The 15,281-nt window shown below is 42.9% G+C and overlaps 1 protein-coding gene and 1 long non-coding RNA gene across 2 annotated transcripts in view; one reads left to right on the plus strand and one right to left on the minus strand.

Annotated features, from left to right (window-relative positions):
• Nucleotides 1–237: 237 nt before the first annotated feature.
• LOC117948094 (zinc finger BED domain-containing protein 5-like) lies at nt 238–1,644 on the plus strand. The gene has a single exon (XM_034877565.1). The coding sequence runs from the start codon at nt 238–240 to the stop codon at nt 1,642–1,644; it is 1,407 nt and encodes a 468-aa protein (XP_034733456.1).
• Nucleotides 1,645–4,823: 3,179 nt separating this feature from the next.
• LOC117947141 overlaps nt 4,824–15,281 on the minus strand; it is an 11,611-nt gene continuing 1,153 nt past the window's right edge. Inside the window, exons 2-3 of the long non-coding RNA XR_004657169.1 lie at nt 14,427–14,434; nt 4,824–4,835 (exon numbers count right to left, since the gene is read on the minus strand). This is a non-coding gene — a long non-coding RNA (uncharacterized LOC117947141). The remainder of the gene's footprint in view (nt 4,836–14,426; nt 14,435–15,281) is intronic.

Raw genomic sequence — 15,281 nt, forward strand, 5'->3', positions numbered from 1 at the left:
CTAAAGCCTGTAAAAATGCTAAGACACCTGAAAACCAAGCACCCCTCTCTCGCTGCTAAACCAGTAGATTTTTTCCAGTGAAAAGAGCGGGAGTTGCTAGGCCAAAAGAAAGTCCTAACTAAACAAACAGTCCCTGCCAAAGCTGAAAAGGCATCTTGTGAAGTGGCATATTTAATTGCACAGGCAAAAAAGCCACACACGATCGAGGAAACCCTTATCAAACCTGCTGCTATAGCTATGAGTCGGGCTATGCATGGAGATAAACTGGCCCGAGAGCTAGAATCAGTACCGCTGTCTAACGGGACTATCGCCCGACGCATCTCGGACATGGCCCAGGACATAAAGTGTCAGCTGGTTGACAGAGTGAAGAAAGGGAAATACGCTTTACAGTTAGATGAAACAACTGATGTCTCAAACTCTGCCCAGCTGCTTGTATTCGTCAGATACAGTTTTGACGGAAAACTTAATGAGAACATGTTGTTTTGCACCCCGCTAGAGGGAACGTGCACAGGCGAAGACATTTTCACTAAACTCGACGATAAACTTCAAGAAGAGGGACTGTCTTGGGACGAGTGCGTTGGTGTGTGTACAGACGGTGCTGGAGCGATGCTGGGGAGAAAGAAAGGACTTAAAGCAAGAGTCTTACAAGTGGCGCCTCACGTAAAGTTCACCCACTGCATTATACACAAAGAAGCACTTGCAAGCAAAACACTTGACCCAGAACTTAAACATGTTCTTGAGACCGCAATGAAAATTGTGAACTATATAAAAGCACGTCTGCTCAATATCAGGTTGTTTGCCACTCTCTGTAACGAACTGGGATCGGAGCATGAGGGCCTGCTGTTCCATACAGAGGTCAGGTGGCTTTCGCGAGTGAATGTGCTCAGCCGCCTGTATGAGCTGCGGGATGAAGTGCGCCTATTTCTGATGGAGCACGGGTCCCAGCTCGCTGACCACCTCACTGATCCTGACTGGTTAACAAGGCTAGCGTATTTGTCTTGCATATTTGAAAAACTGAATGGACTTAATTTGTCCCTGCAAGGTGAAAATACAAGCATCCTGTCGCTGAATGATAAAATCCACGCATTCATGAGAAAACTCCAGCGTTGGATTGAGCGTGTTAAAGTGGGGAGCATTGATATGTTTTCTGAGCTGGTTGAATTCATGGATGAAAACGAACTGAGTGTTGACATGGTGAAAAAGCCTATCACTACCCATCTTCAAGCCCTCCAGGAACACTTCAACAGGTATTTCCCAGAGGAAACGGCTCCAGAACAAAATGACTGGATAAGATCACCATTCACTGAAACGAGTGCAAATCATCTGACATCCGAGCTGGAGGACGCATTGGTTGAACTGTCAAGCGACCGAACCTTGAAAACAGCGTTTAATTCCAAGACGCTGGCTGAGTTTTGGATTTCAGTTGAGAGGGAATACCCACAGCTGGCCAGGGCGGCTTTGGATGTGCTGATGCCGTTTGGCACTACCTACTTGTGCGAAAAGACTTTCTCAGCACTGATGTATCTTAAAAATAAATACAGATCGCGATTGAATGTGGAGGATGATCTCCAAGTAGCGGTCTCCGACATCAAACCAAGACTGGACTTGCTGTGCTCCAAACATATTGCACATCCATCTCATTAGGTGAGGTTAAGTTCAAATTAAAGTAGTGAATGAATAACTGTAGAATAATGTTATAGCTGTTGTGTTACTTTGTGTTGTCAACACGCTCGTGTTTGGATATGCCTATAGTGCGTGCGCGGTTGCGCGCAATGTTTATATACGTTTATATTGGGGGGGTCGCAAGTCACTTGCACCGTTACTTTGGGGGTCGTGGGCTGAAAGTTTTGGGAACCCCTGTACTAGTGAAACAAGCAAACGCACAACAATCAACAGTTTACCAAAGTTATCCTTGCTTTAAACATGAAACGGAAAAGTACCAATCAAATAATTGTGATATTGATAATTGTATTGATCATCCTGCCATCAGTCAAACTCCCCACTGTTAAAAGAGGGAGGGACTAAGGAGGCATTATTATCTGGTACACAGAAGACATCTCAACATGACATGGGACTGCAGGGCCAGGGATTTAACCACCAACCAACCAGTTGGCAGGCAAGCGCTCTACCACTGAGCCACAGCTGCCCATTTGAGGTATAGTCTTGTGAGGTATCAATGAATTCAGCAGAGACTTTCTTTTTCATTGATGTTTTGAACCGCCTCCCCATGATTCTGCCACAACTCCTTTCACAGATAATGAACTGTATGACTTAGAGTCTTGTGTGAGGTATCATTGAATTCAGCAGGGAGTTCCAGGGCCAACTTAGGGTTCAATGTCTTGCCAAAGGACACTTCACCGCGGGACTGTAGGGCCAGGGATCAAACCGCCAACCTTCCGTTTGGCAGGCGACTTCTCTACCACTGAGCCACAGCCGCAAAGTGAATAGCTATGAACTTACTGGTCTGGAGGTGTGCGGCTTAGAGGAGCACGATTACATCCAGCTGCCCAATGTTTATACCCAGACAGATATACCTGCAAAACAGGCCAACATCCCACGGAAGAAAGATTTGGATAATTGGTCTTACCTGAGTCTCCTCCATCTCCCAAAACTGGAAGCAGAAGTTGGTCTTTTCATCATTTTCAAAACGTACAGAGCCATGGAAGATCATCAGTTGCCAGAATGACGGACCATACACGGTGAAGACAGCTCTTGGTTGGGTCGTCAATGGGATTGTATTTCTGTTATAAGTGTTAAGGGGAGGAAGGACGGACCGAAACGCACGACTCACGGGAAAGGTATTTATTTAAGGAAGAGAGGGAATGGGAAGGTGGAGGCACGGAACCCGAGGGTGGAGAGCCCGGGGGTAGGCGAGGACTGGGGTGCAGGGGATTGAGTCCTGCGGGGACCGGGAGCGTAAGCCGAGGAGGATTGCAGCAACATGAAGGATGGCGGGAGGACGAGCCCGGGGAGCTGAAGACTGAGGGGGAGACAATGAGGTTGGAGGCAGGCACGAGTCAACGATCTGGTGAAGATTGAGTGAAGTCCCGGGGTAGATATATGGATATTATTATTATTTATTATTAATCCTTTATTTAACCAGGAAGTCCCATTGAGATTCAGAATCTCTTTTACAAGAGAGACCTGGCCAAGGTAGCAGCCAAATCACAACACATACATAAACACCAAGTTACATTTTCAAGGTAAAAAAGTACAAAATGTTAAAAAACACAACTAGACTCTCAAGAAAAACAAGAACATGTCTCCATCACAACCTTCCTTACAATAGTTTTAAATTCATTAATGGACATAAGGGTTTCTAACTTTAGTACTTTCTGTAGATTATTCCACCCCCAAGATGCTGAATAATAGAAAGCAGTTCTTCCTAATTCGGTTGCAACTTTTGGCACGTTAAACAGCAACCACTTTGAAGAGCGTAGCTGATAGGTACCAGAGCAGACAGAGAGATTACAGAGGTACAGTGGAAGTTTGCCAAGTATAGCTTTATAAATAAAGATATACCAGTGTTGTTGTCTACGAATTTTAAGTGATGTTCAACCAACTAAATCATAAAGAATGCAGTGATGGGTGAGGGACTTTGTATTTGTTATGAATCGTAGTGATGCATGGTAAACTGAATCAACATGACTTATATATGATATATGATTATGGTAGACAGGTGTGGACGGCGGGAGCAGGTGCAGGCTGGCAGGTGTCGTAAAGAGGATTGTTGAGACGGGAGGCAGATGTGAGTGATCAGCTGGCTTCGGAGATGAAAGGTAAGAAGAAAAAAAAACAGCGGACAGGGCAGCAAGAACAAAGATAGGGAAAAATGAATAATAGGACAGACTCTCGGCCGGTGGACCCCACCATCCAGACATCCAGAAAGATGTGACAAATGACGAAAACAGTCTCAACATGACAAGCAGTTAAGGCACACATTGACAATATAAGCACAGCTCTTGGATGGTCACTTAACCATCAAGCTGCCCTTGAAGGATGACGAGGTGAAGATGCCATGCAACTGTGGTATTGCTGAACACAGGCTTAACTCGCCTGTGCCCCTAGACAGCTGGGGACTTACTTTGACACACTAAGCTCCTCTCTCCTCGGTTTTTCTATCTTTCCATTTATGTGCATCCATGTCCCAGAAATGCTTGATACTAACCTAGGTATGGGGAGTCATTATGTTCTTTTTTCCACAGCATGTTCCCTCGGATCAGAGAGGCTCCAAAATCCTGGTAGCAGCTGTTGCCATGATCCCGCTACACGTTCTGCGATGCCATGTAAATGTAAATGTGCTGTATTTATATAGCGCTCTTCCAGTCTTAACAACTGCTCAAAGCTTTTACATCTACAGGAAACATTCACCATTCACACACATTCATACACTGTGGCCGGCGCTGCCGTACAAGGTGCCACCTGCTCATCAGATAAACATTCACACACATTCACACTCCGATGCGCAGCACCGGGGGCAACTCGGGGTTCAGTGTCTTGCCCAAGGACACTTCGACAATGGCTGCAGGGGCAGGGATCGAACCACCAACCTTCCGATTGGGAGGCAACCGCTCTACCACGGAGCCACAGCCGCCCCATGTTCCTCCTGCTACACTCTGTGGTGTCCAGCTACGTCCTGCTTTGCCTTGTAATGCCCACAGTGCCCTGCTATGCCATGAACTACTACAAAGAACTTCTACAAACTACTATTTTTTTCTACTTTTTGTTATTTCCACTCTGCATTCTAAACCCCAACTGGCCCGTCAGAAACTGCCTACCAAGAGCCTGGGTCTGTCTGAGGTTTCTGCCTAAAAGGAAGTTTTTCCTGTTGCTTGCTCTGGAGGAAACTACTGGAACTGTTGGGTCATTGTAAATTCTGGAGTGTGGTCTAGACCTACTCTATCTGTAAAGTGTCTCGAGATAACTCTTGTTATGAATTGATACTATAAATAAAATTGAATTGAACTCTTTGAAGAGGTAGTTTAGTAGGAATACAGACCTTTATGGATAACACACTGGAAAAAGGCTACGTAGCAAGGGTTCCAGAAGAACAGTTGAGTTGGAGTGATGGAAGAGTATGGTTCATCCTACACCATGGGGTGTACCATACAAAAAAGAGGAAACTCTGAATTATCTTCAACTGTGCGGCAACTTACTAAGATGTGACCAGTTGTTGCAAGGACCTGACGTAACTAACACCTTCATCGGAGTGTTGCTAAGATTCAGGAGCCTGTTGCCATTATGGCGGATATCGAGTTCATATTCTACCAGGTGAGGATTCCCGACATGGACACAAATATGCTACGCTTTCATTGGTGGCCAGGCGGCAATCTAAATTTGGAAGCAGAAGAGTACAGAATGTGTGTGCACATGTTTGGTGCTCTAATCATCCCCTAGTGGTGCATCATATGCATTGAGAAGAACATCGGAAGATACATCATCACAGGGGCTACACACTGCACCATCAAAAACCACAGCCGTTGATGACCGCCACTCTAAAATGTTGGTCAGCTGAGGAGTTTCTTAGGACTGTTAAACTGCTATGGACATTTCATTCACAACTGGCATCACTAGTAAAACCGTTACATGACTTGCAATGTAAGGAGAATGCATGGAAGTGGACGAACAGCTGTCAGGAGGCCTTTCAGAGGGCAAGAGATGCATTGACTACATCAGAGATTCTAACCCACCTATCGCTTCCGATTTAGCTTCTCTGCGATGCCTTTCCTTACGGCATAGGGGCAGCTATCTCACACATGCCAGATGGTGAGGACAAGCTAATTATTTTTTCATCAAGGACATTAAACGAGTAATTATGCTAAACTAGAACAAAAGTCTGTGAGCATTGTATCCGGGGTAAGCAGATTTCATCAGTACTTGTATGGAAGGAAGTTTACACTCCTTACAGACCACTGACCTCTCAGAATATCATCTCTTGCTGCATCTCAACTGCAGAGGTGGGTTTTGCTGTTGTCAGGAAACTCATATGACATTAAGTATCGCAAATCAGACTCATTATAATGCGGATGGTTTATCCAGATTGCAACTCCCTGTCCCAAAGCCAGAGTCAAACACTGCGGACATTTTCTACTTCAGGGAGATAAAAAAAAAGCTGTTCAGGTGACGCTGTGTTGTCTACTGTCATGGACATGGTTGAAAGATGGTTACAACTGTCAGTCTGTAGTAACCAAGTGACTTCATGCAGGAGACACTGGAATGGTGAGAAGCTATTTTTGGTGGCCAAACATGGACAAACAGATTGAAGAGATAGCTAAAAGTTGTTCATTTTGTCACAAGGTACAAAAAAATCCGTCACTAGCTTCTCTTCATCCCTGGGAGTTTCCACAGGAGCCATGGCGTTGTATGCACATCGATTTTGCATGTACATTGGAAGACAGAATGTTTCTTGTAGCTGTTGAAGCAAACAGTGCATCGCCTGACATTGCTATCATGAGGTTAACCACCACAGAGAAGATAATAGAGAAGTTAGGAGAAATGTTTAGTAGGTTCAGCTTGTCTCTGACAATAGAGCTGAACTTGGCTCACAGGAAATTAATGTATTTCTGCCAGCTAACAAGCTAATAGAGTGCAACACATTATGTTAGCTCCTTACATCCTACTACAAACAGCATTGCAGAAAGGTTTGTCCAGATTGAAAGCATCACAAGGTCAAGGGACAACGCATCAGAGATTGCACAAATTTCTATTGCAGCAGATTTCAATCTCTTGAATCCTTCAGCTTTAAAGCAACAACAAAAGCAGATTAAGCAAAGCGAGCATCATGCCAATGAGAGAGATTTCACATCTGGAAAATCTGTGTTGGCCAGGAACTACAGAGGCAAACCTAAGTGGGAATTGCTGATAGTATCTGGAGAAGGCACATGGATCAACTCCTACAGATTTTTACAGTACCTGCAGATTTGTCTTGTGGAAATTCTTTGGATGCACTTTTAAACAAACCATTTCCCTTACCCCACATGTGCAGACCTCAACTAGACTGGTCCTACCAGACTCTGAAGTTTAAAACCATTGGCTCTGCCCAGAGCCCGTCTGGATCTGCCTTAACCAATCGCTACAATTTGGTTGTGATGTTGGCTTAGCACTGCTAGCGTTCGCCTTAGCCAACTCATTCACCACTAACAGGCCACAACATCATGGCCACCAACAAAATTCAGCAAAGATTGTTCTTGCTTGTGCTTTAACCTCTGGATATTTGGTAGCATTGCGACAACGGACCAAATGGCTTCACTTGCATTTTTCTCCACTGACATTACGTAACTACAACCCAAACAAGTGCACAACCTCAACGTCATTGTTCTCAGCCAAAACCTCTGTTTGCTCATTGGACAGATTGGGGGTGGAAGTAGCTCAGTCCGTAGGAAGTTGGGTTGGGAACTGGAGGGTCACTGGTTCAAGTCCCCATATGGACCAAAAAGTACAAAGTGTAGATTGGTGGCTGGAGAGTTGCCACTTCACCCCCTGGGCACTGCCAGGGGCTCTTGAGCAAGGCACCGTGCCCCCCCAACCACTCATGCCGCTCTTGGCCCTGGTTCATCTGGCAGCCCACTCACTCTGACATCTCTCCATTAGTGCATGTATAGGTCCTAAGCATATGGGTGTATTTCAGGCCTGTTTGTGATTACTAACAAAGTGTGTTTTTAAAGTGTAAATTGTAATTTCCCCACTGGGGATTAATAAACAAATTAAAATTGAATTAATTAAATAAAATTAAAGATTGGCTGGAGAAAACACGAAAATATACCGCAAACCCAGACTATGTACTGAAGGAAAATGAAAATTGAGCGGAAGTAAGGAGGAGGGTGGAGCCAGGCTAGAACTCAAATACATCAGACAAATGTTCCAGAGACCAAGACATATTCGTCTGCAACAGCACCAGAAACAAGCTTTCTATGTGAGAACAAAAAGACTGATTTTCCTCAACGTTTCCTGCAGATTGCCGATACCCCACCAGAGAGAGGTGGCTGCCTGCAAGCCTGAATTACTTGGGTTGGATACTGACTGACCTAAGTTAACATGGCAGAATCATCCCCATGTGCACAGTAAGGAGCTCGAGGTAGTCTACCCTAACCCTTTAGGTAGCATAGAGAAACACAATTTTGAGAATGTTGCAATGTTTCTATTTTCAGTGAAATTGTGAATGTGAAAGGAGGACTAAGAATTTGAATAGATTGTCAGCTGTTATTTCCTAGGACATCTATTGTAAGAGGAGAGGGGCTGTTTATTTATATGTCACAAGATGAGGTTTTCCCCGCCCACTTACCTATGCACTTAAGTGTGCAGTTGCACACCTGGGGCTCATCCCCTTTGATCGGGAGCAGGTGGGGGGTCTATTTAAGCCTGTGTGTAGACTCGTTCTGTTTCTGTCTTCTCCTTTTTGCCGCTGCCAGAGATGGTCAGTCTGCTGCGGAGTGGTAAGGACGCTCTATCATCCTTTGTCTTTTCATTGCTTGTATTGTCGTGCGTGTTGCATTAACAAGTGTTCTCTCATGGAGCCGACTTTGTTACGGCCGTGACGTCCTTGTGTGGATAGATGAAGACTTGGGCTGCTGGTGTGGGTGCCTTGGTGAGCTACAGTGAGGGAAATAAGTATTTGACCCCTTGCTGATTTTGCAGGTTTGCCCACTTACAAAGAATGCAACGGTCTATAATTTTAATCATATGTACATTCTAACAGTGAAAGACAGAATCCCAAAGAAAATTCCAGAAAATCACATCATATGAATTTATTAAAACTGATAACCATCTGATGAGGAAAAACAAGTATTTGACCCCCTACCAAACAGCAAGTATTCTGTCTCCCACAAGCCAGTTAGTCTTTCTTTAAGACACTGCCCCAATCCCGACCAATTATCTACATCAAATACACCTCCCTCACCTCGTTACCTGTATAAAAGACACCTGTCAACACCCAAACAACCAGCATCCAACATCACCACCATGGGCAAGACCAAAGAGCTTTCTACGGACATCAGGGACAAGATTGTAGATCAGCACAAGGCTGGGATGGGCTACAAGAGAATCGGAAAGCAACTTGGAGAGAAAAGATCAACTGTCGGTGCAGTTATCAGGAAATGGGAGAAGCACCACACCACCGCCAACCTCCCTCGGTCTGGGCCTCCACACAAGATCTTGCCTCGTGGGTTGTCCCTGATCATGCGAACGGGAAAGGAATCCTCCCAAAACCACAAGGGGGGAACTGATGAATCAACTGAAGGCAGCTGGGACCACAGTTACAAAAGAAACGGTTGGTAACACACTACGCCGTCATGGATTGAAAGCCTGCAGCGCACGCAAGGTCCCCCTGCTCAAGAAGAAACATGTACAGGCCCGCATGAAGTTTGCCATTCACCACCTGGACGACTCAGAAGAGGCCTGGATAAGGTGATGTGGTCAGATGAGACCAAAATAGAACTTTTTGGCCTCAACTCAACTTGTCGTGTTTGGAGGGCAAAGAACACCGAGTACAACCCAAAGAAACCCATCCCCACCGTCAAGAATGGTGGTGGCAACATCATGCTTTGGGGGTGCTTTTCAGCCAAGGGGACGGGACAACTCCATCGTATTGAGGGGAGGATGGACGGGCCATGTATCGTGGAATTCTGGACCAACATCTCCTTTCCTCAGTGAGAGAGCTGAGGATGGGTGTTTCAGCACGACAACGACCCTAAGCACACCAAGGTTCTGGAGTGGCCTAGCCAGTCTCCAGACCTGAATCCAATTGAAAATCTTTGGAGGGAGCTTAAAATTCGAGTTGCCAGGCGACAACCTCGGAACCTGAATAATTTGGAGGCTGTCTGCAGGGAGGAGTAGGCCAACATCCCTGCCGAAATGTGCACAAACCTTGTCACCAACTATAAAAACCGTTTGACATCTGTGCTGGCCAATAATGGCTTTTCTACAAAATATTAACATGCTTTTTGTCCAGGGGGTCAAATACTTGTTTTTCCTCATTCAGATGGTTATCAATTTTAATAAATTCATATGATGTGATTTTCTGGAATTTTCTTTGGGATTATGTCTTTCACTGTTAGAATGTACATATGATTAAAATTATATATCGTTGCATTCTTTGTAAGTGGGCAAACCTGCAAAATCAGCAAGGGGTCAAATACTTATTTCCCCCACTGTACATGCCTGCCTGTTTTGACCCATTTGGTGGTTATCGACAACGATATAGTCTCAGTTGTTATAGTTGGGTGCTGTGTGGTTGCGCAGATTGAGTGCCCCCCTGCCGGGGTCTGAGGGTGGCATGTCATGTAAAGCGATAAGTGCCTAGGTCTGCCTGTTTGCTGTGCATTATTTTTATAGCGCTTTTCTAGTCTTAACAACTACTCAAAGTGCTTTTACATCATACAGGAAACATCCTGTACGGCTGAGGCTGCCGTACAAGGTGCCACCTGCTCATCAGATAAACACTCACACACATTCACATCTAGATGCGCAGCATCGGGGGCAACTCAGGGTTCAGTGTCTTGCCCAAGGACACTTTGACATGGGACTGCAGGGCCAGGGATTGAACCACCAACCTTCCAATTGGCAGACAACCGCTCTACCACTGAGCCACAACCGCCCAACTGTATGCCACTGCATAGGCGGCCGGATGCCACAGCTATCTAAGGGGCTAACTCTCCCTGATGCGTTTCTCCTCCCACTCTTGCTGTTCTGGAGACAAGTACAGATTGTTATGTTTACTGGAATAAAAAGTGTCTGGATGTATGAGACTGTTCTGGACGCACAGAGCTGATTTGGATCGGCAAGTGTTTAAACACCCAAAAACTGGCTTTTTAAATAGTAGTATTAACTGAGAGTACTTTGTTGCATGTGGGTTTGTTTTTGTCCTTTTCCTTTTGTTTGACTTTGGTTCTCTATTTATGCATGCTGGTTTGTTGATTTGAATTGTTTCTTTTTCTAATATCCATTCCAGTTTTAACAGAAAAGATGTTGCTATTTTAACATAAATACAAATAAAAATCTTTATTTTTATAAATCCATTATTGTCCTTACTGACCCCTAATTTTGGATAAACCGATCTGTGTTTTACTAAAGGTCTTGGGCCTATCCCAAGTGGCGTTGTCGGAAATTTCATAATTCTAGAGTGTCGTAGGCCGCTCGCGCTGCCACATGTAAGATCTGTCGTTGAGATACACCTGATGGATTGTGGGTAACTTCCGTGTCCGTTGTTGGTGTTAGCCACAATGCTGTGTATTGATTGATTGATTGATTTTAATTTGAATATGTAAAGAATAGAACAGCAGACAAAAAATTAAATCAAAAACAGGAAAATAACTTAATAATAATAATAACTTGACTTTCTGTTTACATATCCGAAAATGAGTGGGAAGAAGTCTAAATTTATTTAATCCCACCCCATGTGTACGCTATTCAGTGGTTGAGGAATCTACCTGGTGTTTACCAACTGTGAATGTGATCTCCCTCCCGAATACCCAAAACCTATTACCTATTTAAATAAATTTTTTATGAAAAAAAGAACATAAACGAAAAGAAATTTCATAAAGTAAAAACTAAAAACTAATGAATAAAAGCAACAATAATAATAATGAAACCCCCCAAAAACCCTAATGAAAATTACCCTTCTTCTTTCTCCCTTTAACCTGTGAAATCCATGTCCTTACATCCTTATATTTGAAACTGCTTTAAGTTTGGACAGTGCTTTTGTTCCACCTATACACTGTTCCATAGCTTTAATCCATAAACTAAAATGCAAAAACTTGTTCCTCATACTGCTTATTTTGAAATTGAATGTCCCCCTTAAACTATGACCTTCATCTCTATCCCTGAATAAATTGTGAATGTTTCCCGGTAATAGCATATTTCTGGCCTTGAACATTATTTTTGCGCTGTTTGATATTTCACAAGATCTAAAAGTGTTAATAATTTTGAGTGTAAGAATGAGTTAGTATAATCCTGATACCTAACGTTATTATTATTAATCTTTGTTCTTTTTATGTAGATTTAGAGTTGTTTTCCAAAACCTCAGCACAGTAATTGAAATATGGTAAAAGTAGGGAACAGTATAGAATATGGAGTGATTTTTTTTACCCAGAACCTGCTTTGCGTTGTTTAATACTGATATTGATCTTGACAGTTTGGTTTGTATGTAGTTAAAGTGTGACTCGCAACTAATTTTGTCATCTATAATTACCCCGCAAAATGTATTATCATGAACTATTTCAATTTCAACCCTATCTATTTGTAAGTTTACCTGTATATTCATATTACAGTTACCAAATAGCATTATTTTTGTTTTCTTCAAGTTGAATACAAATTTATTGCATTCAAACCATGTTTTGAATTTGACATCCTCTATTAGTTGCTGTAAATTTTCACCTGATAGAATATATTTGTATAGTCTGCAAACACCACCAACTTCATATCCACATGTCATTGATATACAAAATAAAAATTGTTTGGGCCTAACACTGACCCCTGAGGGACGCCACAAGCAATGTCCAAACATACTGAGCTGCAGTTTACCAACTTCTTTCAATTGTTTCATTATAAATTACTAATTTAACATCTGTATTTATATTTTGATTTCCAAATATTAATTTCAAGTTTAAATTTAAGTATAACTTATTTAAATCAAACAAGAGTTTTAATTCATTAATTTCATTAGTGACCATTTCCAGCGTCTGCTGCAAGTTAAACCAAAAAACTTTTGTGTCATTAGCAAAACAATACATTTTAGTATTTTACAAATGTCATTTAAGTAAAAGATAAACAATTTTGGGCTTAAAACAGACCCTTGTGGAACGCCACTGGAAATACTAAGACTCACCGACCGGTGATTACCCTTTTGGACTAAATGACTCCTGTTGTCAATATAGTTTTTCATCCAGCTAAAGGTCACACCTCTTATTCCATACCTTTCCAATTTTTTTAACAGGATTCTGTGATCTACACTATTATAAGCTTTTTTTCAGATCAATGAAAATCTCTACTAGCTCTCACCTCGTGGGGTCTCAATGATCCTAAGTAAGGTAAGAAATCAGCCCAGAACTACACAGGAGGAGCTGGTCAATGACCTGAAAAAAGCTGGGACCACCGTTTCTAAGACGTCATGGTTTGAAATCATGCATGGTACGAAAGGTTCCTTTGCTTAAACCCGCACATGTCAAGGCCCGTCTTGAGTTTGCCAATCATCATTTGGATGATCCAGAGGAGTCATGGGAGAAAGTCATGTTGTCAGATGAGACCAAAATAGAACTTTTTGGTCATAATTCCACTAACCGTGTTTGGAGGAAGAAGAATGATGAGTACCATCGCAAGAACACCATCCCTACTGTGAAGCACGGGGGTGGTACCATCATGCTTTGGGAGTGTTTTTCTACGCATGGGACAGGGTTACTGCACTGTATTAAGGACAGGATAACTGGGGCCATGTATTGCAAGATTTTGGGGAACAACCTCCTTCCCTCAGTTAGAGCACTGAAGATGGGTCGAGGCTGGGTCTTCCAACATGACAATTACCCGAAGCACACAGCCAGGATAACCAAGGACTGGCTCTGTAAGAAGCATATCAAGGTTCTGGCGTGGCCTAGCCAGTCTCCAGACCTAAATCCAATAGAGAATGAATGGAGGGAGCTCAAACTCCGTGTTTCTCAGCGACAGCCCAGAAACCTGACTGATCTAGAGAAGATCTGTGTGGAGGAGTGGGCCAAAATCCCTTCTGCAGTGTGTGCAAACCTGCTGAAAAACTACAGGAAATGTTTGACCTCTGTAATTGCAAACAAAGGCTACTGTACCAAATATTAACATTGATTTTCTCAGGTGTTCAAATACTTATTTGCAGCTGCATCATACAAATAAATAGTTTAAAAATCATACATTGTGATTTCTGGATTTATTTTTTTAGATTATGTCTTTCGCAGTGGACATGCACCTACAATGACAATTTCAGACCCCTGTATGATTTCTAAATGGGATAACTTGCAAAATAGCAGGGTGTTCAAACACTTATTTTCCTCACTGTACATTCAATCTGTACAATACAATTTGCTTATCTTTCTAACTAACTAAAAACAAGTGCCACAGATGTCGACCTACTGCATCTGAATCCACACTGGCAGTCCATTAGTAAATTGATTTTGTTAATGTAAGACTATCTTTTATTTCATATGTTTCAAATGTTCCCTATGGGTTTCACATGTTATCCTATTGGGTTTTACATGTTATCCTATGGGTTTCAAATGCTTCCTATGGGTTTCACATGTTACGGGAACGTACATGGGCTTCACACGTTAAGAGATGAAAGTGTTCCAAAACCACGTGTTCACATATTTCACATGATTTTAATGTTTTCACACATGTAACCACATTTGGTTTTCCTGTGGGGGGGGGGGGGGGGGGGAAGCAATCCTGATCATACGATACAGAATACAGACAAGGTTCACTCAAATGTACAGTGGTGTGAAAAAGTGTTTGCCCCCTTCCTCATTTCCTGTTCCTTTGCATGTTTGTCACACTTAAGTGTTTCGGAACATCAAACCAATTTTTAAACAATAGTCAAGGACAACATAAGTAAACACAAAATACAATTTGTAAATGAAGGTGTTTATTATTAAAGGTGAAAAGAAATCCAAACCATCATGGCCCTGTGTGAAAAAGTGATTGCCCCCTAAACCTAATAACTGGTTGGGCCACCCTTAGCAGCAACAACTGCAACCAAGCGTTTGCGATAATGTGCAATGAGGCTTTTACAGCGTCCTGGAGGAATTTTGGCCCACTCATCTTTGCAGAATTGTCCTAATTCAGTTACATTAGAGGGTTTTCGAGCATGAACGGCCTTTTTAAGGTCATACCACAACATCTCAATAGGATTCAGGTCAGGACTTTGGCTAGGCCACTCCAAAGTCTTCATTTTGTTTTTCTTCAGCCATTCGGTGGTGGACTTGCTGGTGTGTTTAGGATCATTGTCCTGCTGCAGAACCCAAGTTCATTTCAGCTTGAGTACACAAACAGATGGTCGGACATTCTCCTTCAGGATCTCTTGGTAGACAGCAGAATTCATAGTTCCTTTTATCACGGCAAGTCTTCCAGGTCCTTAAGCAGCAAAACAGCCCCAGACCATCACACTACCACCACGATATTTTACTGTTGGTATAATGTTCTTTTTATGAAATGCAGTGTTCCTTCTAGTCAGATATACTTGGGCACACACTTTCCAAAGAGTTCCACTTTTGTTTCATGGGTCCACAGAATGTTGTCCCAAAAGTCTTGGGGATCATCAAGATGTGTTG

Source organism: Etheostoma cragini, chromosome 7 (genome assembly GCF_013103735.1).
Source record: "Etheostoma cragini isolate CJK2018 chromosome 7, CSU_Ecrag_1.0, whole genome shotgun sequence".
NCBI lineage: Eukaryota > Metazoa > Chordata > Actinopteri > Perciformes > Percidae > Etheostoma > Etheostoma cragini.